Source organism: Haliotis asinina, chromosome 1, assembly GCF_037392515.1.
Source record: "Haliotis asinina isolate JCU_RB_2024 chromosome 1, JCU_Hal_asi_v2, whole genome shotgun sequence".
Classification (NCBI taxonomy): Eukaryota; Metazoa; Mollusca; class Gastropoda; order Lepetellida; family Haliotidae; genus Haliotis; species Haliotis asinina.
Window position 1 is genome coordinate 77,106,264 of NC_090280.1, and position 23,579 is coordinate 77,129,842.

The window sequence follows — 23,579 nt, forward strand, 5'->3', positions numbered from 1 at the left end:
GGGTCATTATATAGAGTGTACTAAAATATACACAGTGAATCTTATCTAACCACATATGGACAAGTGGAAAGCTCTGCTCAAGATACATTGCGATATAAATGCACATATAATAGATATAAGTGGGAAAGTGAGCTGCTATCATCTTTCAAAACAGACACGGAAAAATGAAACAGGGTACGTCAATGTGTGGGATTTTACACGTTTTTATCAATATTGCACCAAATATCAGGGTGGGGACATCATACGTAGGACGAGCACATTGTACACCCTTGTGTCAAATCAAATCAAGGTCTTCCGTGAGACAACTTCAACTAACCGGGACCTTCATGGGTATCCTGACTTGGAACAAAAGTCCTTGTGAAATGTAAGACAAAACGAACCTTGTGATTCAAATTAAGCAAATAAGTGTTCAAAAATTGTCTGCTTGATTATGAGAAAATCTTCGATTAAGTGAATTAATCTGACCGCCAGTGTTACCCACCATGCTGGACCATTTCCCTGACACTATATGCCACACAGGAATGATGGACAATAATTCATTTATCTCACCGACATTGAACACAGCCTGTCAGTCACCCCTTACAACAAGCATGGGTTGCTGAAGACTCATTCAGTCCAGTGTCTTCATGAGTGTACTAAACATATTATCTGCTGAAAAACTGATGAATACAGACACACTGACATACTTGTTTTATCATGTTTATTTGTGACATGATGAACAAATGCAACCATTTGTATTATTGGCATAGATATGTGTCAAATGATGAAAAAAATTATGAATGAATGACATCCAATATAATTCTTCACACACTGAAACTTGAAATACCATGGTAATTGCTTGAAGTCCACGAGATGTTATGCCTTGTCAGCATTATTAAAGCTACTGCACAACGAGTGATCACTCTTACCTAATTTTCCTGTTTGGTGATGGGATGCTGACACCAGTGAGTGAGTGACTGGCTAGAAGGTGTACATATACAAGCATTGTTCTTATTATACAGTGTTCCTTTCTTCACAGGCTGTTATAACCAGCCCACTGAAAATCTTAGCGATATCTCATGCCAACTTTTCTATTTCAGCAATAAAGATAAACAACATTTCAAGGTTTGACTTTCTCCTTAAGCAATGAGTATGTATAATGAGGTGATTGACGAGTGACTTTTATGCTGCTGTTGACATGTTTTAGCTGTTTTCTAGCAATACCATGGCATGGGGACAACCATAATGGCCTTGACACATTGTGCTCACATTGTGGAGAATCGAACCCATTTCCTTCGGGCGACATGGGTACAATCAGTGAAGCCCATTTCTGGTGTCCCCTATCGTGACTGGACATAAAAGTGGTATAACACTACACTACACTCACTACCCATAAACAGGCTAACTGTGGCCACATGATTAAAAATTCTATTGGATTTTTGTTTCTCATGACAAGCTGTATACCAGCAGATATAAAAGAACTCTCAGATGTAATGTAACCATGATCCAGGGTCCACCGGCACAAAGTGATCTTATCACTACAGCTATTGTCTGTTTTCTAGTAAGGGATTTATGATCATTGTAGCATGAAGACTGTTTTGTGCAACTGGACCGAGGATGACATGATGTATGAAAAGCACAAACAAATGATGAGGTAAATTATGAATACCTCACCCTGGAATTGTTAACAGAACAGTGATGCAGCCATCAACAATCCCAAGAGTGTACCACAAGGGTATGATGAACATGCTGAAGTATTAGTGAAGACACCCACAATCCAGATAAGTTCAATCTCATATTTAGAAATCCTTCTATCCATAGGATATATCCTTCACATAAGCAGTAATTCTCCTCTTCTCAATATATATTTGTCACATCAGTATCCGTATTTCAGCAGTGAGCAGACGCTGTTTCCATCGTAAGTTTTTGTCATTCTTGCTCAACACAGTATGTGCCACAATGGCTGGCCTTCAGAATGTCAAGGTCATCATCTCTTTCCTTGCCTCTGCTGGATCTCCTGGATCTCCTTCTCGACCTCAGCACAGGCTCGCTCAATCTCATAGTTCTTACTAACCAACCCAACCCAGCTAGACTCAAGCTGTTCAAGTTTGCTGCCAGCCACACTCTGCTCGTTCTTACGCTGCCAGTTGATCTCCTGTATCTTCTTACGCAGGTCCTGGAACATGCAAAAAGGTAAGGGTCTCAAATCAGTGCAGAGGTGTAATGATTCCATTGTACGGCATTGCAATGTTTCATATGTCTACTGGATGCAAAAATATTATGTCCTGTATGCAGTTACACTGCTTAAGGTGAATCCAAGTATATGGAGGTGGTGTACTTAAAATGTAAAGCTATGCAAACATGTACATTGCAAGTCCTGTAGGAGGCAGAAAAGCATTAAATCAAAAACATCATGAGTTGATATCATGGAGACTGCATGTCATATGCAGCACTGAACAAGCAAATTAAAGCATTGCAAACACTGGCGGTACTTATACTTGAGTTATAATAGGTCAGTTTCTGAACATTCCATCTGTTCAAGCTGTATTCACCTGGAGTTGCTTCTGAGCTTGATCCAACATTTGTGACAACACACCATTGTACATCTTCCAGGCGCTGGCGCCGTACTCCTGCATGAGGTCAAGGTTGAGAATTCTCAGAGCTTGGTGCTCTAGCTGGGCCTGGGAGTTCTCCAAACATTCCGTCCATGCAGAGATATCAGTCATTTTACCTGCTGTTGGGGTCGGTAGTTCATACCGCTTCATGTTCATCATTTCCATTGGAAGACGAGCCTGTAACAACATAAATAATACTGTCGACATTTCCATATTACCCACTGTTTATATGGACGTAGTTGGGTGTTTGAGGGAATGAGTTGGTTTAATACAATTTGGCGCATCATTTCCATCGTATCATAGTGTGTTTGCTTCATGCGGGAGGGAAGAGCCCAAAACATAAATTGTTGCAGGTCTTCCATGGTATTCAAATTTTGGGTATATTCCTATCTCCTATTCTTGTGGGTTTCCCGTTCTTGCAGTAAACACATTTTCAGCCAAGACTGAAGATCCAGGACACTTTGCAGTTGTTTATATCACCAACTGATCACTAGAAAGTGGCCCAAGTCTGCAGATGATCAGAATCTTGCTGTGTCATGACTGTGGGTAAGTTTATACCAATTTGGACATGTCATAATTTGTTCCCGCTCTTCCTGAAGTTTCATACATTCCACCAAGGTGCCTTCCTTGTTATTTGGGTTGGATATTGTCAAAAGTTTTGCATTGTGATACATTGTGATACATGCTGGTGTAGTGCAATAGGTATTGCAATATACTGTGAAGTGTAACTACTAACACATTGTTCAAGGTAATGAAATTACTTTTTCCTTTCTTCTGAAACTATGCCACTGGACTCTGATGTGATTGCACAAGAGATCAATTGCAAATGTTTCAAAATTGAAGACTTCGCCTTAAAGTTTGGAACTTGACAAAAGGCATCTAAAGTGGTGTCTGGCATTTTGGATTCTTTATCCCTTCAATGAGTACTGGTAACAATATATATTGTGTAACGTATATGGTTCAGAAGTCAACAAAATGCAATTTCATGACCAATAAATATTTTCAAAACTATTAATATACAACAATATAAAGGAAATACAAATGTTATTATTGTTTCGGGAGTGCTCCACTTTCACGGGAGCGCTTTTTCAGGTTAATTAGCGTTCCGTTAGGATTGGGAAGGGTACCAGGCCCTAAACCCCAAACATAAGGATCGTAAAAGGTGCCTTAATCGAGGTTTCTTATTGGTATCCATGTCAGTGTCAGTATGTTTATGTTCATTTCATCTCCCTTGTGCCATCACTAGACATTCCCATGTCTTATTCATTCCTTAGCACAATCCACATTATCCTTACTGCGTTCCCTGAAACACTTTTCTGTCACGAAAGCACCCAGTGATTTTTATACAAGCACATCATTCATTCGTGCAACGTAAAAACCATGTCTGAAGCCTGACATCAACAACTGTTTTCAGTTCAAGCCTTATTGGCTCATTCCACACCATGTACATGGTATCTTGTCGATTATATGAATAGTATGAGTGTGTCATCGGGGGTATCGGGGCCATTCGGCCACTGTCTGTAGATTAAAATCATGACACGTAAAGTCAACCCATAATCTTTGTAATTGTCAGTAACCTATTCGACTCTTTCTGTTCATTCCCATGATGTCGCAGTAATGACTAGCTAAATTTCCACATTGGTCAAGTGTGGAGGTAGCTCAGATGGTTAACTGTCGGGCCAACAATCCAAAGGTTGCTGTAGCCAATGGGTTCTCACAAACTGGTTGCCTGTTTCAGTGATGCGACCTGTGACAGAGAATGTCCTCACAAGAAGTCATGGTGCTGAATTCTAAAAGTGCTCCCAGATTGCATCAAATGCGCAAAATGTCAGCGTTCAGGTAATCTTTAACCAAATTAGACACGGAGATTTCAAAGGCAAGGAATAAAAGGTATCTGTGGATCTCTGCCATTTGAACATGTTGAAGGCATTTCCTATTCTCGCGGTACTTACTGATAACAGCTGAAAACTTAACACAAACAATCCATACAGTATGAATACTTGTTGTTTCTAAATGAAGTGCCTTCTCCTCTGATATCTGCATCTATCACCTGCTAAATCCATCAGGTGAATTACCACTCATGAGCCCAGAGATAAACAAATCCATCTGACATTGACAAAATGAGGCTTCTCCAATTCTCGTTGTATAGGGCCGTCTCCCATTCTTGTGGTAAACACATTTTCTGCTGAGATCACCAATACGTGATGCTAAGCAGTTGTTTACAACATTGACTGGTAACTAGGAAGTGGCTCAAATCTGTTTATTATCAAAAGTTTGCAAAATAATGAATATTTGTGAGGTTTAACTCATTAAGCCCTGGAGCCGCTCCACTGCCAACACCTGGCACCCCTCGCTGACTGCCTGATTGCTGCGACGAGGCTAATTAGTGCTAATCATGCCTGATTTCCCTGACAGGTCTCATATATGACAGGAAACTGTCTAGTCTCACAAACAAGTACTGATCATTTATTTGATGTCGTAAAGATGGAAAATAGGTCGATGTGAATACATATATTACAGCATTTTATGTAATTTATTACCTGTGTCTCTCATACCCCTTTGCCAGTGTGTGCTGTATTTTTATCAACACCTACGCGGTCTTTGTACGTACAAGATGAACAAATATACAAATTCCTCCTGTCTCTCTCATCGTATTGATTGAATTATAATATATTATTTATAATAGAGTTTAAAAAGAGGGGGGAACTTGCATTATAATCGTCTACATTTTTTGCCAATACATTGCTCGTGCTTACTGACTATTTCAAGGAAAGTATCAATAGGTGTGTAAATAACATGGAGCAAATAGAAATTTATATTTGTCACTCTGTTCATCTTAACCTAACGCTGTAAACATACATCACCATTCATACACATACATACTGCATGATACATTTATCATTACTCGATGCTAAACAAAGCTTCCGTCATGTGATGGGATAAAATATCACGAATGTAATGCATTAAATCTCACTTACTCATTATATTGGCTGATACTTTGACCAATCGTATCGTGAGAACCTGTCACATAGGAAGGGCAAGGTGATGGGGCGTGGCCTAAATTTCTGAAGGGCACGTTTGGTCACTCAGATTGGATACATTGATTTTTTATTGTATTGTTGACCAGTGGATATGTTGTGTTTTGGTTGTATATTCTAACTATCATGTAACAATTTGTGTATTGTCTGATATCGTATTGCTATCAAGGTTCACCAGACTGCACCCATGTGTGCATATACAGTACAGAGAATGAAGCGTACGTAGCACCATCAAGAGGGTTGTCCGACAAAATAACAACACATGTTTATTTTACGCTTGTCCCGGGACAGTCCGTTCAATAAGGGAGTAGGGGCGTGGCTACGTATAAATTTTACCGGACACTGTTGTTTCAAGACCAATAGTAGCGCTAAATAATCTTATTACTGTTGTCTGAATGATGATACGCAAGGGTATCAATACCATGACTAATATGCTATCCTGCTTTTACTAATGATGGATCAACGGAATTAGTTGCTACATGTGATAATTACAGAGAAGTGTCAAGAAACTTTCAATAGCACATAAAGTAAGGGATTATGTAAGTGTGCCTTTCTTCACACATGTTTGGATTCTTTGTATGTAAGACATACTTAAACCAAATGATGTCCCACTCATATCATTGTGTGAGATTAAATTGTTCAAAACATCTATGTCAATGGCAGTAAAGACGAATTTATGCACATGCCTAATAATCTATGAAAGAAGCGTTTTCGCTGATACATTGCTAGTGTTTACTGAATATTTTAAGGAAAGTACTAATAAGCTAGTCTGTGACTTACATATAACAGATTTACAGTTTGTCGCTTTGGTTCATCTAGATTTAACGCAGAAAATATACGTTATCGCACGAACATACATGTATGCATATTGTAAAATGCTAGTCCTTGCACATACATAAGACAAAGGGTCATGGGGTGGGCGTCATCACAGTTCCCGAATAGGTCGTTTGGTATCTTAACTGTTCAATATACTCCCTGATTTGTTATCTATGACCAATCGTATCATGAGATACCTGTCACATTGGAAATGACAGGTGATGGGGCGTGGGCTAAATTTCTGAAGAGTATGTTCGGTCACTAGACAGCTTGGATACAGATTGACTATTGGTTAGATCGTTGACCAATCGATATGCTAGATTTTGGCTTTATCAACTCTAGCTATCATGAAAAGTTTGTGTATCGTGAACATATATAATCGTAAGGATGCCTGAAATGTACACATAGAACTAACAAGCACTTTGACAAGTTTATTTTTCTTTGAAGCGCTCAAAGCGCTACAATCCGATTATTTTTACCCCGGATAACCCAATCCAACTATTGAGTAGAGATGGTATTTATTTGCATATACTTTTTGCGTACATCTAACATAACGGTTCGCTGAACATTTCAATTTAATCTGCACATTTTCACAAATAAATACCATAATTCAAGTACATGTATTATAGAATTAAAAAAAGTAACATGATACTGATTTATTGTGATGTATACACTTGAAGTTGAATCTCCCCAAATATTTATGAACATGGACATACTTATATTTGTTTTGAAAGCAAACGATGTTCAGAAGATTGACAATGGGCGTGACTCCACAAAACAGGTTGTCCAATGATGTAACAACGCATTAGTTTGTTTTACACCTGTCACGGGACAAAAGATTACTTGGACATGCATTCGGCCAGAGGCTGTTATTTTGGGGTTGAAAGAGGTGTTCACATATCTATCTCATTTAGTGTTGTCCGATTGAATGATTATATGCATCAATTCCGTAACTGATATATTATCCTCCTTTTATTGACGATGGATCTGATACACGTGAACATTACACAGGATAAGATAATTACAGAGATCAGATACAAACGTTTCTTACACAATGCTTATGTAAACTGCATTGAAAAATCACATTTCAAACAAGCATGAAACAGCTTGAACAAATTACCCCAGTTACCTTTGTATGGTTTATGTGTACTATATATGTATATTATGAGTAGATGCAAGAGTTATCACTTCATATTCGATTATGTATTATTGTCAACTTTAAAAATCAATAGTCGCAAATGAATTAGGTCTAAATTAGTAACTTGGTTTATTTCAAATCAACACGAACATGAGTGTAATACAGTATTGCTATTTATGTCTACGATTCATTATATGGACAATTACAACGAATGAATGAATGATTTAATTTAGAAGATGGTTTTGTAACCATGTCGCCGTTAATTCAATCAATGTGCAAACATAGTATCTTAGTATTCACTCCCAATGATGAGTAACAAACACGTACCTCCTGTAACAACATCTCATAATCCCTTTTCTCGCAGACATGTGTTCATTTGCCCGTATAAGCCCCCGACATTGCAAGCAATTGTTATCAAAACACATTAATAGTTCTTCTGATTAACACAGAAAGTAACCTCTCTCGTAAGAAAAGCTAATCTTTGATCATTACTGCTAAACTGATTGAAATTATAGGTACAGTACGAATTTAAAATGTAAAACCCCCAATACGCGGCTCTCACTGAATGAGAGGTGCTTTTCGAAACCCCAAAAATGCGGCTCTCGCTGAATAAGAGGTGCTTTTTATTACCCCCCCAATAAGCGACTCTCGCTGTGAGAAGTTAATTAATTTGCCGCATATACACGGCTCTCGGCCTTAATGAGTTAACCAACTTGTAAAAATCGTAACTTTTCACCACCCATCCCGATAAGATTCCCCTTCCTTACACCTAATAACGTTACTTTCTCTTTGTACCACGAGAATGGGAGACACCTCGAAAGGTCAGCGGTGCACGACCACGTTTTCAATCTAGCTCAAGCGAGATAATACACCTCATGGATCAAGCTGTTGATAGATGCAGATGTTAGAGAGGGAATCTCTTCATTTAAGAACAACAAACATACATATGAAAAGAACTGTTTGTATTATTTTTTCAGTCAATATCCATAAGTATCGCGAGAATAGGAGACAGCAGTAAATAAGGAGCAGGGGTGAGCCATAAGCCATAAGTGGTATATGGCAATTCAAACTTCAAAATATGATAAAATTGCGGTACATATTTCGCGAACCAGTTCACCCAATACAATCGGCAATTTCCGTGACCATGATCAATAATTTTCATGACGTAGTAAAAAACACTGGGCGCAACACCAGCAACTGCCGTGGAGCGATCTTTAGGCTACTGGCATGTGTTACTGTTAGGGTTTGGGGTCAGGGTGGGGTACCCTTCCCCACCTTTAGGGAACACTAATTAATCTGAAAAAGTGCGCCCGGTTAAGTGCAATACTCCCACATAATTTTGTACATGTGTGCTCCCAGTAGCCTGTGGTAAATCGGAATTTAGGAACTGATACCTGCAAACGTTCGAATTCATTTTTCATCATCTCGGTTTCAAAGGCATTGTAATTTGGCGGCGGGAGATAATCAAGATAGTTTTTGGTTGGTCTGTATCGCCTGGTCTCTTCTTCTACCAAAGCAATCGCTGCTTCTCGTACACCAGGCTCGTCATAGCCATGATCAAAATATGGCAAAGCATCGACCACGACTTCTCCAGCCATTTTGAAAACAGTGTGCGTGGGTTTATTTAAAACTGGTATCCACAACGGAACTAATAGTCATAATGAAACATGAAGGGTTTTACTCTTTAAACTTCTGTTGTAATACTATAAAAGTTACGACAGCCTACAGGTGGCAAGAAAATGGTTCTTGATATGCTATTGATTGATACTAAGCTTTGGACATTTAATAAAATGTTGTTTTTCACAGGAAAAGATTCGTTTTTCAATCCATATTTTAAAAAAATATTTTTCCGCTTTTACTTAAAGAGAGTAAACAAGGGGAGTAACTCCAAAAAAGGCAGATTTTGGCTATCATTGAACTGGGACTTTATCTTGTTTATACTTTAACTTAGGTCAAGGCCAGTGTTATCCTTTGTGAACCAAGTACCACCCAAGCAGTACATCGAACCCATACAGCATGAAATTGTTGGTAATAACCGGTGACGACTTGGGCTACAGCAAGGAGAGAAATGAAGGACTTGTCCACTGTTTCCGAAAGGGTGTTATCACACACACCTCCCTGATGGCGAACGGAGTTGCTGCAGAACACGGGGCCATGTTGTGCAAGAAATACAACGTACCGATGGGTAGACAACTTTGGCCAGGATCAGTTTCTTAATTAGAATTAGAAGAATTGTGTGTGTTTGGCATAGCATATGCATGTGGTCGTGGGTTCGAATCCCAGATTCATATTATTGTTGTTCATTGGCTTGTCTGCAGTGTACACTCTTTAGTCATCCAAGAAATGCATCACTTTGGTATTTCGTCCTTTAGTCAGTAATCACAGAGTTTCTCATACTTAGAGGGGATTGGCTGTTAAACACAGCTTTACTTCCTCAGATGGGTTAAGTATGTCAGACCCATCTCCAATTTCAGTGCCTGTAAAGATGTTGGTTAGAACTGGTCTTCAGCAAACCATGCTTGTTGGGTGGTCAGGCTTGCTGACTTGGTTGACTTGTGACATGTATCCCAATTGCATAGATCGATGCTCATGCTGTTGATCACTGGATCGTCCAATACAGGTTGTATTATTTACAAACCACCACCATATAGCTGCAATATTGCTGAGTGTAGCTTTATGCAAAATTTTCATATCATATGAATTCTGATTATTTTTTAGGACTACATTTCAATATTTCTGAGGGAGTTCCAGTTTCTGAGGCAACAAAGTCCAGTAGCCTTGTGGATAAAAATGGAATATTCCTAGAGAAAGAAACTTTTTGGAATGCAGCAAATGGTGGACATTTGGACATTAAAGATGTAAGGATGAATGGTGATATATTTTCATACATATATCTGCAGCTGATATTAACAAAAAAGACTCATACAACAGCATATTGAATTGGTCTGTCTCCTGAGTGCTTTTTATCATGTTTGGTAGAGTAATATGCACAAACATGTTTAAGTAATCATCATCACCTTCAATGTTCAGAAGATATTTTTGAAAACGTTTTATTATCTGAAATAATCAACTAAACAGGATTTATTTCTAATACTAAGTTGAGGAACAAAACATGACAACACTTTTTATGGGAAAATGATCTATGACAAACAAGGAAATGTATGAGTAATTCTGTCAATGAATGTCTGAAGAATAAACTGTCATGTACCATAGTCAAACATTATGTTATATTTACGATACAGGTAGGCTTTCAATCTGTTTAACAAGCTTTAAATGAAAACCCTGACTGTACAAACCGGAAAATGTGCCATCACAATGGTTGAATATTCATGTTATAATAATGGTTGAGGATCTTCTTGAAGGTGAAAGTAGAGTTAGAGGCACAGCTGAACAAGTTTGAGGAACTTGTTGGGCATCCCCCGATTCATGTCGATGGACATCAGCATGCCCACATATTTCCTGGTAGGTTTACAGAAATCTCATTTTTGTTGAAGAGAGAGTGAGTTTAGTGTTACACCACTTTTAGCAGTATTCAGGCAATATATCCATGATAATGGTGAGGGAACCCAGAAATGGGCTGCACATTCTCTACTTATGTGGGCAGTCAAATGGGGTTGGGGTGGTGGGGGGTTGGTTGGCAGGACGAGCAAATGCTTTAAACACTGGCCAACTCATCACCCCCATTAATGTTAAGGAGTTAGTCATAGTTGATGGAGATTTTGACTGATGTCATATAAGTGTGTATTGTTGCAATTCACTTGCCTAATGAATAAATTGAACCATATCCCTTCACTGATTCACTGTGTTAATTTGCAATCACTAGAATTGAATATTCATTAGTTTTGTCAAAAGGATTCTTTTCACTTTCACACGAATGTATAAACATTTCTTATATAATATTCCTTATATATATGATTTGACAAAGAATGTATGTTTACTTTTTTATTTTGAAAAGTTTCCTAGATCTGTAGATGTTATAAAAATGAATTTGTTGGATGGAATTTGTTAGATGTGACTTATTATCACTGCATGGGAGTGAGAGAGAGTGTTTGGTTATACTCTGCTTTAAGCAATATTCCAACAATATGAAGGTGGATGACATCAGAAATGTGCTTAACACATTGTACCCATGTGGGGAATCAAACCAAGTCTTTGGCACGTTGAGCAAACATTTCATCCTCTTGGCTACCCCACAGCCCCTTCACAACAAGAAACTCTGGATATTATTATAAGGAGCAAGAGGCAGTCGCATATAACAGCTAGAAAGTGGCTCACTGTAGAAGTTTACCATATGCTTTGAAGGTACAAGAAAGGCCTTTGCTAAGGTTGTAAGGAGCAAGACACAGAGTCACATATAACAGCTAGAACTTTGGCTCACTGTAGGAGTTTACCTTATATTTTGAAGGTACAAGAAAGGCCTTTGCTGAGGTCCTAAGTTCACGAGGCATCAGGAGCACGAGGCTGCCAATTGATCCTATCATCCTGTCTGGCGACTGGGTCCCCAGCAAATACTTTGATTCCTTCAAGGTGGTCATAGAGTTGTCTCGGGAGAGTCTGCCAGTGTTCCGGGAAAATGGAATCAGGTGGGTTGCAGCATGTTACCTTGGAGATGAGACTTTAATCACTAGGCCAGACCAATGGTATCATTTGTTTTACAGAATGTCTGCCAATCTTTAGTTATTTATGTAGAATGTAAATATCAAATAAACTGTCACATTTGACTGTTCAGTTAATACTCTGAATATGTTTGTGTCCCATGTTATAATCTGTTTTGTATATCGATCAACAGAATTTTATAATTGGTAGGTTGAATTAGTAACTTAGATTTTTAGTGGCTGTATACTCAAAGGAGGTTAAAGTACTTTGAAATCATTGTCCTCGTGAGAGGATACAAAAGTCATGAAACATTCAAAGCATATTTAGACTTACCACATTTTTACTTATAGAATATATGTTCTTTTAATGCCTGGATAATTTTGTCTTAATCATCAACATCTGAAGGGAGGGTGTAAATCCAGCTCGAGTCCATGAAGGTTGCAAAAACACTGCAAGTACACATGGTCTCTAGTGTGGTGATCTACCTTCAGTTGTTTTCAGTCTATGGCCCATTTTTATATGATATTTTTCTGTTTATAATTACTTTTTTATGGTAACATACTAGCTTTATGTCTTCATCTATGATAGGATAGTTATTTTACTGCTGAAGAAAGAATTTTTACTCATTCTGTCACAATACATAAGTTTCAAGAATCAACACGTATTTCTTCATTTCCTCTGCATTATTGAGTAAATTTAGTTACATTTTGAACACTAATGTTTCATATTTTATAACTGTCCATGAAAAGATCAACATTTCGTATTCTCAGGGGTTGAAAAGTTCTAATTTCTCATCTTTGTACCTAAAAAATAAGCATTTATAACTCTCATAACATAAAAAATGTTAATGAAACATAAACATATCTAAACCAATACAGTATCAATACAGTTTTGAATGTATCGATAACTGAATCACCTAGAAAAAGTATCGATACATCTGTGTATCAAAGTATCATGATATCCCTATCCATTATATCCTGTATCAAATTTTCCGTCACGTTATTGCTGAATTATTGCTTTGATGAGTTTTAAATCAGTCTCATTCACTCACTCACTCACCCACCCACCCACCCACCCACCCACTCACTCACTCACTCACTCACTCACTCACTCAGCATTGTTCATGAAAATAAAGATCACTAGACTGGTGGATGTCTAAATTTCATAAATAAAATGGCTGTCACAGCAGCCATATTCCTTCAAGGCAGACATGACAAGGAACGTACTCGTTGCAGTGTTTGTGTGTTCTGTTCATATAAACCTAACAATACGTATCATGGTTTTCATGCCCTGAAGTAAAGGTCACAGACTTCTATTCTTTATGGTTTCAGAGTCAGCGACTGTTTCTTTGGACTGTGCACCATGGGATATGATATGACGGTGGAAAGACTCAAGACAGGGATAACTAAGGCATACGAGTCTGTGGACTCAGGAGGAGATAACTCTGTGTGTGAGTTGATGGCTCACCCAGGGTATATGAATGGGGAGGTGGGAGGGTGTGGAATAGGTCCTGATGAGTTCTCACAATCAGAGGAAAGGGAACATGAGATACAGGTACTCAGTGACAAATCTCTGCACGCATTCTACTCACAGGAACAGATAAAGCTGGTGCCTTTTAGTGAATGCTGGCAGTAAAACCTAATGGTTTGTCAACAACGTTTTAAAATAGTAAAGACTGAAATTATGGGATGTTGAATCAATGCCAGAGAGATGCAGGCTAGCTGATTGATTGATGGACAAATTGTCTATGGAATCACAATTTATGTTAGTCGGCCAAAGAGTAAGAAGAAATTTGGATTTTTTTTTATTTTCTTTACAAACTGCTCAAAATGCATATGTAGATTTTATATATTTATAGGTTGACAATATGTTAGGAACATAAATTTCCTAGAGTCTTTGAAATATCTTGAATTTTGACTTGGAACAAGCTTGTGCTGCATATATCTCGTGTTAGTTGTTGCGACCAATCTTTAATTATTTCAAATAATTGGACCACCGCTAATGTGAATGGGTTTCACCAAAGAAGGTAATGTCAGAGACCTACCTTACTTTTCTCCCTTATCAGATGGTGATTTAACTTGAAAATGGTTAAAAGCAATTCATTGGCAATACTTTTCTCCCATATCAAACAGTGATTTAACTTGAAAATGATTTAAAGTAATTCATATATGTATTTACTCTTTGATGAAACCGCCAATCATGAGTATTGTGTTGACCAAACAAGTAACACAAACAGCCCAAATCCAGAACTGAACACACATTCCTGTCAGACTTATAAGGGAGACAACCCTCACAGCCTACAGACAATTCTGTCACAGTTAATCCCACTATTGAGTGCTGATCTGTCCTGGACAGATTTTCATTCCATATCAAGTGCATCTCTCTCTTTTTCAAGCAACATACTGAGAAAGAAATCAGAAAAGGAAAACAGATGTGTGTGTCTTCTTACTCATATGTACTCATAAAAAAAGTAGGGGAACTGTACTTTCAATGTACGATTGTAGAAAATGGGACATATTTGGGATTGAATCAATGTTGATACAATAATAATGGATGTTTTGAGAATGCATCACCACATGGATTTCATTCAAAGCAAAGCTGTTCGTTCAGTTATCCCCCTTGTTAGGTGACTGGAGAATGACTTGAAAGTTTCAGGTTTACAATTTTCAGTCAGTAGTGTATGATTTGAACCTGGAAACCCTGACCATGCACAGATGGAAGACAATTATAGGGAAAAATGGTCTACTGTGACTTATCGACCTGCCTGAAAAACGTCAAGATTCATAATGACGCCTCATGCACATGTAGGAGGCTCCTATGGGTTTTCTTTCTGCCAGACTTCTATGTGCCGGTTCACATACTTGTTTTGATGAGTGTATGTGTACACATATTCTAGTCAGATTGAACCATTTGGATTATGAACATTAAGTGTTAAATGCATTTATTTTCCGGTGTAAAGTATTGTCCAGTAACTTTATATGTTTATTTGACTCTTAATAACTCTATCGTGTTTTGAATGAGATAGTACTTAACATGTCCTTATAGCAACATGTCACTATAGCAACATGTCCTTATAGCAACATGTCACTATAGCAACATGTCACCATGAAACTTGTGTCTCATTTTATACCAGTTGGCCATGTATGCATGCCATAGTAACTGCGAAGGAACCAACTGCAATGTGGTAGATTGTCAGTCTAGTTATCTGGATACCAGTAACTGTTTTTTGTTTAGTTCTTCATTTAATAAATAATCCCCAAGAGGGTTATCTCCCTTCCTATCACTGCTTCAGTTTCCATCCCTTCAATTTGTTAATGGTTTATTCTTACAAATGTGTGCCAATTTTATGATTATTATTGTTATTAAAATCAATATTTAATTTTGTTATGATAAATGTTTATAATTGTTATTGTTGTGATTGTAATGGGGTTTCTTAATGGTTATAGAATCTAGTTACAAATGTTAATATATTTAATGCTAATTGCTGGGAATATAATTAATTTTTTGCTCAGTGGTACATAGTAATGTCTATGTCCAGGTCAGTAAATGGCAGGCAGTGATGTCTTGAAAAATTAAAATTGAATATATACTGGACAAGAGTAGTTAGGAATATTTGTAAATTTTGCAATTATGAAAAATGATGTATTTATTCATTCACATACTGATAAAATATCAGTCATAAAGATACCAATTTCCCTAAATTATTTTGTCCAGTACTTGTATTTCACCCACGTACAGACCGCTTCCATGGTGTAGTGCTTGGAACGTCTGCATGGAGAGCGGAAGGTCGTGTTTAGATCACCGGCTACGTCATACCAAAAGACGTTAAAATATGACGCTTGTTGGTCCCTGTCTGGTGCTCAACACTAATGGGTACAAGAAGGACTGGTCGGGTCTGAGTCAGTATAGTGTGTCAGAGTTGGGTATTCATGCTTAACTGTGGCATGGTATCTTTGTGAGCTGGCACTCTAAAACCTGCATAAGTCTGGGCTCTTACAAGCAGCCACACATACACACCCATGCACATCGTCATATGAGCGAAATATTCTTAAGTATGACATTAAACCCATTTCACCTCACTTCATAATTTTGAGATGTGATGCTTTTCTAATGTTCATAAACCCAAAGCATCTTTAATAAGATGTTACTTGAAATTGAAAGAAATATTTCTTGTAAGGGAAAAGTATTGCATTTGTGTTTGGATACTATAGTATTGCATTTGTGTTTGGATACTATAGTATTGCATTTGTGTTGGGGTTTCTATAGTATTGCATTTGTGTTGGGATACTATAAGGTACCTCACATGGATGTTTGAGTCCATGATATTGTAAAAGCCTTCATACGTTTTTTCAAAATATGTTTGAATTATGGAGAAACTAAACAGTCTGCATTGAATCATCTTTTCCCTTTGATTTGAGGTTAGTGTTTCTTTAAGGTTGATTGTTTTCACCAAATATCAGTGTGTTTAATTATGCTTTTGTAACAATTTTATGGGGATTTCAATATTTCTTTTTTAAATATAATCCTATCCCTGACAATCAAATAGTGTCTCTCTAGTATACTTCATGGAGACAGTTGATTTTGCTCATCAATGGCGAGTCGAAGAATGGGGTTCAGATTGGAAGATATGAATCAAAAAGCCATTAAAAATATATATACATGTAAATGAGATTGTTGAGTAATCAATGTGATTTTTACTGACCAAAGTGTCGACTTTATCTTGAGAATCACATGAAAGGCGTCACAGCACAAAGTCACAGAAGAAAATCGCTTTCAAAATTCCTGAAAATGTCCTGTTTATAGCACGTATAGAAAGTTTGTGAAGTTCAAAAGGGCCTTGACGCCGAGGGGAGATAATTCTGCAGTATGTTAGGACATTCCACCAAAGGGAACAATGACTTTGTAGTTTTTGCTGTAGGTGTTTGTGGTAACCACAGGAATAAGGCAACCATAATTGAGAGGGTATGTTTACAAGTATAATTTCTCACATTAATGGTGAGAATGATCAAAGAATTGGGTTGTGATTGGTAGAAATAAGTTGATTGGTGACAGCTGATGTAGCAAAAATGTCATTTTCAAAAAAAGACCACATCATATTCAAATGGTGCCAATGGCGTATATTTTTAAGCTCCAGGCATATATACTGCACTATAGTTACTAATCTTCAAATTATTTGCTACAAATACACTGGACGGCATTACAGTAATCTTGATACTCGTACATCTTACTGACCAACTTATCGTGATTATCCAGAGATACAAACCAGTTTGGTGGAAGCCTCACAATATTTTGCACAAATATGATTTTGTGGGAATTGTGTGTAGTCTAGTTTTGATGACATTTTTGTTCACTATCAATTACATGTCACACAACATATGATAGAATGTGATTGGACTGAGTCTTGAACTTGCATGATAAAAGATTATTTAAAGAAAAAGTCAGTCAGTCAAGCCTGTTCTTTTAAGAAATTGTATTTTTGTTGCCCCAGCTATTTCTGCTTGCGAATGTGGTGTTGGTATCACCAAGTGTCCAATGATCTAAATTGTAATGTAGATTTATACCCCTTAGCTGTGCAAGGTGTCACTGGTTGACTTAAAATTACCAGGATTCTGTTGAATTTGATTCACTGAAAAACATATTGGAAATAAATCATTGCATCTATTCCTTGACACTTGTATATACAATGAGGACACAATGGAAGTATGCCCAGACGTTGCCAGACAGTTGGAGAGCATGTTGGGTGCATACTCGATACTGACTTTCTTCATTTACACCATGACCGAAATCTGTTATAATTAATAAAATGTGAAATTTTATGTGATCCCTTATTTTCTCTCGAAATATCCTTGCTTTAACTTATGATAATTAACAATCAATATGTTCCTGATTACCATTAATCAGCAACAGGACACTGCATACAATGCGTAGACTGAACACAGGGATGTTTAAATGTTTATGTTTTCATTCGTTTTTAAAATAATGAAAGCTGGGAGTCAGGGTTGACCTGTGATTTATATGTGGATGTGTCACATATCACCAAAATTAACCTTGATGTAAGAAAATCCAACCAAATGGACAGATATGCAGATCTTTATCCCTGTGGACAAGTTTAACCGATCTGGTCCATTGTCTGTCTTTAGCTAGCCAAGAGTAATGATATCAAGCGTAGATGAACAGCATTCAATGAATTGGAAAGAAATATGGATCCAAAATAAATATATATTAAATATCTCTTGTGACTTGCAGGAGAAATTTTGATGTAGAGAATACTGTGATAGTTTAAACAAGTGTAGCAACTGAACAGGGATACACTGCCAAAGTTGATGCCTCGTTTCATCAGATTGTTTCATCTCCACCATCACCAGTCCAGGGATGAGGGAGTGAGTTTTCTTTTACCCCACACTCAACAATATTCCAGCCATATGATGGCGGTCAATAAATAATCCAGCCTTAACCAGACAATACAGTGACCATGTAACTGGGATATGATGACATGTGTCAACTAAGTCAATGAGTCTGACCACCTGATCCCACAAGCATGGGTTACTGAAGACCAATTCAAGCCTGGATCAATGAGTCTGACCACCTGATCCCACAAGCATGGGTTACTGAAGACCAATTCAAGCCTGGATCTTAACAGCCCAGTTCAGGGATGCACCTGGGCCACAAGATTACAGGATACATCCAGTTCACGTACTACAGTGATCTTAAGATGCAACAGTCTTTCAGATCCATGCTATTGGATGGATGACCTAGTTTGGCAGCTTGACTCCTGATAGTGTCTAGAACTTCTGTCTTATGAACAGTGACACACATGTGACACATGTGGTATCACTTTAGGCAAGTGAGTTTGTTCAAGTGCCTCTGTTTACCCATCAGTGAATGGGTACCTGGTGGGATAAGTTGTGACAATTAACCATCTAGAACCTCAGGGGTAGGGTGAGTTAAGTGGAGTAATAATGTCGTCTTGTATTAGAGCATGCCTGACAGGCATGGAGTTATTATTGAACAGACTGCAAAACAAACAAGGGACGAGAAGACTTAAAAATGAATTTATATTTACATACGAACACACATTTCCATCACGATACAGCAAAAACTGCCTTCATATTCACATTACAAACAAAACCTATTCACAGTACCTCATAAAAAGTTTAGTGAATAATCTTCATCAAGTTCATCATAATTCAGTTTGCAGCAACACTTACATCCCAAGATGTTCACTATGTACAGCTATACACACGTCGTGGACAATTTGATATTAGTCAGTTTCAGGAAATGTTTGGCTGATGGAACTCATCCTATCTTATTCACATGTAACGTCAAAAGCCTTTTCTTACACAATGGGCTGACAGGGATGGTGTCTTTCCATTTCAAAGTTAAGAATGGGTATCATGTCTGTTCAATGTCTTTGGAGAGAATAAATTGAAATTCAACCATGACTTGAGTAAATACTGGACTGTGATTGGTAAATCAAAGTCATTTAAAAAATAGGGTATATAAGGTATATAAGGAAATTATAAAAGCTCTAAATTTTGTATTCAAAATCTGTATGTGTTCCATTTTACATCAAGTTTAGAGCTGTTATAATTTTTTACCTAGTATACCTCTGATTTTTTTAACAAAATATGTTTATCTCCTGTATATATGTGGACAATTATGCAATTAATCAGGCATTCTTCATTTCATTTTATCAATACTCCAGATGTGTCAATGGCAACAGGTGATATTTCACCAATGACAGAGATAATAGGATTTACCCCTCATTTAAAAATATTTCCACACGATGGGTAAAGAAGGAATTTTAATAAGGTCTTTCCTCATGTTGGTCAGATATCTAGAAGTTCTATTTGCATAGCTACTATATCAGTTGTTCACATATAGCATCCAAGAACCCGTAGATAAACCTCTGGGATGTCTTGTGCAAGAGGTAGTTGATCAAATTTCATTATTATCTTCAACAATCCTGTTTCCATCTTGCAACTCACTAACCATCGTGCTGAAACTTGGCTTACGAGTATCCCTCTTAATCATCATAAAGCGAGAAGTTTTCCTAGAGATATCCATCTGAACGTGGCATTATAAGAGTTAATTAACAAAATTTCATTAAATTAATTCTAGTCTCAAAATCCACAATTCAGCATCAGCTTCCACAATCAAGTATCAATCTTGCATCTCCACAACCAGCATGCCTCCTGAAGCCTGAAGAAAGGAAACTGGAACACCTGTTATGTTAGAACCCATATTCCATCATCAACTGAACCAAAAGTTTTGTGGAAGATACCCATCCGGATGTGGCATGGTTTGCTTCATCTTGAACTTGTTCAATGTTTCTTCAAGGAACTGCTCAAGTCTTGCTACTGGTCCTCCAGCCACAGACACTGTTTTCAGTTTCGGCAAGAACTCCTTGTAGAGGAGGAACAGAAGCTTCACAAACTGAACCTTGTAAACACTGAACAGCGTGTGACCTGTCACCTGCAGCATGTCATAGGTCAAGGTTGCTGTAATGTCAGGCTGAGGGTCCATATTGAGAACTCGTGCCAACCAGATCCAGGCATGCTCTATCCCGTGTGGGTGAACAGCGTTTGATCTTGGTGGAGATGAGACGAGAATCGCGGCATACAGACGCATTATCCCGGACATCCTCTTCAAGAACTTGTCCTGAGCTTCTATTGTTCCATCAGAATCAACTTTGTAACCTAGCATTCTAAAAACAAAAAATAGGAGTTAATACAATTTCTGACAAACTTAAGCACTTCAGGATCCACAACATGTTTTAACACATTCTAAACCTAGGGAACAAAACATGCATTTGTGTGAATTGGTACTTGTTTCAGGCTTGAAACAGCGGATTTTATTAATCAATTTCTTCATAAAGTTAGGGATTCTTCCATAAGGAGTAAGTCTGCACCAGACAAAGCAGTGTTTCAAACAGTCTGTGTCATCAGGATAACATGAACAGCAATGACAAATGTTTGCAAAATCACAGATCTTGTGCCCCACCCCAAGGTGTAAACTTGGTATCCTTGAAGAAGCACTCATACACAACAAGATTTTCTTCACATCTAAGGACTCTAGTCAACACTGACAGCTACATGCTTTTGAATGATATTTATACAAATTCTAGCAGTTTTATCTTATTGAACACAAAGAGAGTGAATGATTTTCCCAACCATCCCTTTTTTCATATAAATCTCATCTGAGCTAAATGACCTTGCCGGTTTTCTCCCATCCTGTTTTCTTTTTGCTCATATCAAATTAAATATCAGGAAGAGTGTAATGCAATCAAGGCGGAGGTAAAATAGTTGTCTAACCTGTGGTATTCCTGTGATGACATACTGCTGTCTTTAGGTATGTAGAGCGGCACAATGTAGGGACAGAAGCTGTGGAAGTGTGCCAACATCAGGTCCCCTATATCATTGTGTTCCAGCCACAAACCTGCTGCGACCATGGCGATGGCAAATGCAGATTCATGTTTAGATGAGACCTGCTCCTCCCCCTTCCTCTGCAAGAGAATGTCACCTGATAGATACTGTTTCCAGAAAAAGAACATGCATGTCTTTGGTCATCCTCGATATCTCCAGGGTATACGTTCCGAAAAGTCTCCACTATACCCTGGACGCATCTACGGGTCGGCCCGATAATTTTATTACCTCCCTTTGCTGACTCCGCTCTCTCACAATAGCCAATCAGAGTGGTCGCCGTTATAACCGAATTTGCCAGTGTCAACAAAGGTAGCAGTTGCAACTGCGAAGGTTTGCTAGCCGTGCGACTCACAATTTGGGGAAATCATACATGCAACTTTATAGGTCCGAAACCTTTTTTAAAACATATGCAAGAAATCCATCTAATACTTTCAGAGAACCTCTGCATGGTTTGTTTGCCAAGTTTAATCGGTTAGAGAATTCCCAGCGTAGACACCTGATTGGATAAAAAGCCAGCCAAGGGAGGTAATAAATTTATCGGGCTGAGCCGTAGATGCATCCAGGGTATAGTGGAGACTTTTCGGAACGTAGACCTTGGAGATATCGAGGATGGTCTTTGGTATGAAAAATGTCTTGCATTAAAGTGAGTGAATGAGTTGGTTTTAAGGTCTCTTTAATATTCCAGTCAACACATGGCATGCCATCTCATGTTAGAGATATGTAGTAACACTGTGGAGATCCAGGTTAGGTTTTTGTTTCCATCAACCCATGCTTGTCGAAATGGATCGGGTGGTCCCATCCACTGACTTGGCTGACACGTGTCGTAGGTTGACCAGGGACCAAACAAACTGGTCATCGGCATCATGAGCATTGAAGAACACAACTGGGACATAATGGCATGTATCAACCAGCAAGTCTGAACATCCAGTTCCCTTCGTTGCCTCTTACAAGAAAACATCAGTTCCTGAAGACCAATTCGAATCCAGTTCTTTATGGTTGTCTCTCAGCAGACTGTCTAGAACATTTCAAGCACATATTAGAGTTATAACTGAATCTTTGCAACTTGCTCTTCAGTTTGGTGGATAAAATCAAGGCTGTCATATAAGAAGTATACCAGTTAGTAATATAAAAGTATCATCTGCAACCAAAGTCTTACCACAAACATTCTTGCTATGAGGTTTTTACAGAAGGGGATCCCCTCTGGCGCATCTTTAGCAGAGACATGTTTCCCCTCAATCTGGTGCCCTCCAAGCAGGTGGATGAGTTTCTGCAGTTTGTCTCTAAGGTTGGCGCCATCCACTGGGGCTATGGAATTGATGGGGGTGTTCACAGATTTCTGCAGCTCAAACCGATACTTCTTCATCTGGGGATGAGAGAAAATTGGACTTGTTACAGAGTCATCTTCCTAATGACATACAATCAAAAATCCATTTTGTTTACAAACATAATTAATTATGACACTCAATCGAAAATCCATTTTGTTTACAAACAAACATAATTAATACTTGTAATACTGTATTTGATTCTGGACCAGACAAACCAGTAATTGACTGATGATAAGCAACATCTGTAACCAAGCAATATCTAACTAAACTCTGTCTCTCATTATCCTGATATGCTGATCACCAGGCTGGGAAACACGAAGGGCATGGTATCACTAGTTGATTACCAGTACAGATAACAACTTTTGTATTTTCAATGATGATAGGCTGATGTGATGTTAAATATTATCTCACTCACTTAATGATGATAGTTTCTTAAACAATGTTTGGATGAGTCCTGAAAATTCTCAAATATCAGAAAGCTGTTGGGTATTAGTACATGATACACATGTGTACTATTTATATTTATTTGGCAATTTTGTACAATGATAAAATTTGCAATTTAAACGGACTGTAGTTGAATCCAACAGGGGCGATGTCCGCATGTCATCACTTGCACTTAACCATGTACACAAAAACATGGAAGTAAA

General features: G+C 37.9%; 3 protein-coding genes across 3 annotated transcripts in view; 1 reads left to right on the plus strand and 2 right to left on the minus strand.

Annotated features, from left to right (window-relative positions):
- Nucleotides 1-683: 683 nt before the first annotated feature.
- On the minus strand, nucleotides 684-9,460 carry LOC137297473 (pre-mRNA-splicing factor SPF27-like). Its single transcript, XM_067829424.1, has 3 exons — nucleotides 8,981-9,460; nucleotides 2,532-2,771; nucleotides 684-2,155 (listed from the first exon to the last, which is right to left on the minus strand). The coding sequence occupies exons 1-3, from the start codon at nucleotides 9,182-9,184 to the stop codon at nucleotides 1,967-1,969; spliced, it is 633 nt and encodes a 210-aa protein (XP_067685525.1). The 5' UTR covers nucleotides 9,185-9,460; the 3' UTR covers nucleotides 684-1,966.
- A 2-nt stretch (nucleotides 9,461-9,462) lies between these two features.
- LOC137297489 (carbohydrate deacetylase-like) lies at nucleotides 9,463-17,843 on the plus strand. Its single transcript, XM_067829425.1, has 5 exons — nucleotides 9,463-9,771; nucleotides 10,305-10,444; nucleotides 10,949-11,048; nucleotides 11,992-12,169; nucleotides 13,514-17,843. The coding sequence occupies exons 1-5, from the start codon at nucleotides 9,603-9,605 to the stop codon at nucleotides 13,815-13,817; spliced, it is 891 nt and encodes a 296-aa protein (XP_067685526.1). The 5' UTR covers nucleotides 9,463-9,602; the 3' UTR covers nucleotides 13,818-17,843.
- A 1,375-nt stretch (nucleotides 17,844-19,218) lies between these two features.
- LOC137297505 (mRNA export factor GLE1-like) overlaps nucleotides 19,219-23,579 on the minus strand; it is a 35,105-nt gene continuing 30,744 nt past the window's right edge. Inside the window, exons 11-13 of the mRNA XM_067829426.1 lie at nucleotides 22,764-22,970; nucleotides 21,497-21,687; nucleotides 19,219-20,889 (exon numbers count right to left, since the gene is read on the minus strand). Of these exons, the coding sequence (XP_067685527.1) occupies nucleotides 20,436-20,889; nucleotides 21,497-21,687; nucleotides 22,764-22,970 (852 nt within the window). The 3' untranslated portion in view covers nucleotides 19,219-20,435. The remainder of the gene's footprint in view (nucleotides 20,890-21,496; nucleotides 21,688-22,763; nucleotides 22,971-23,579) is intronic.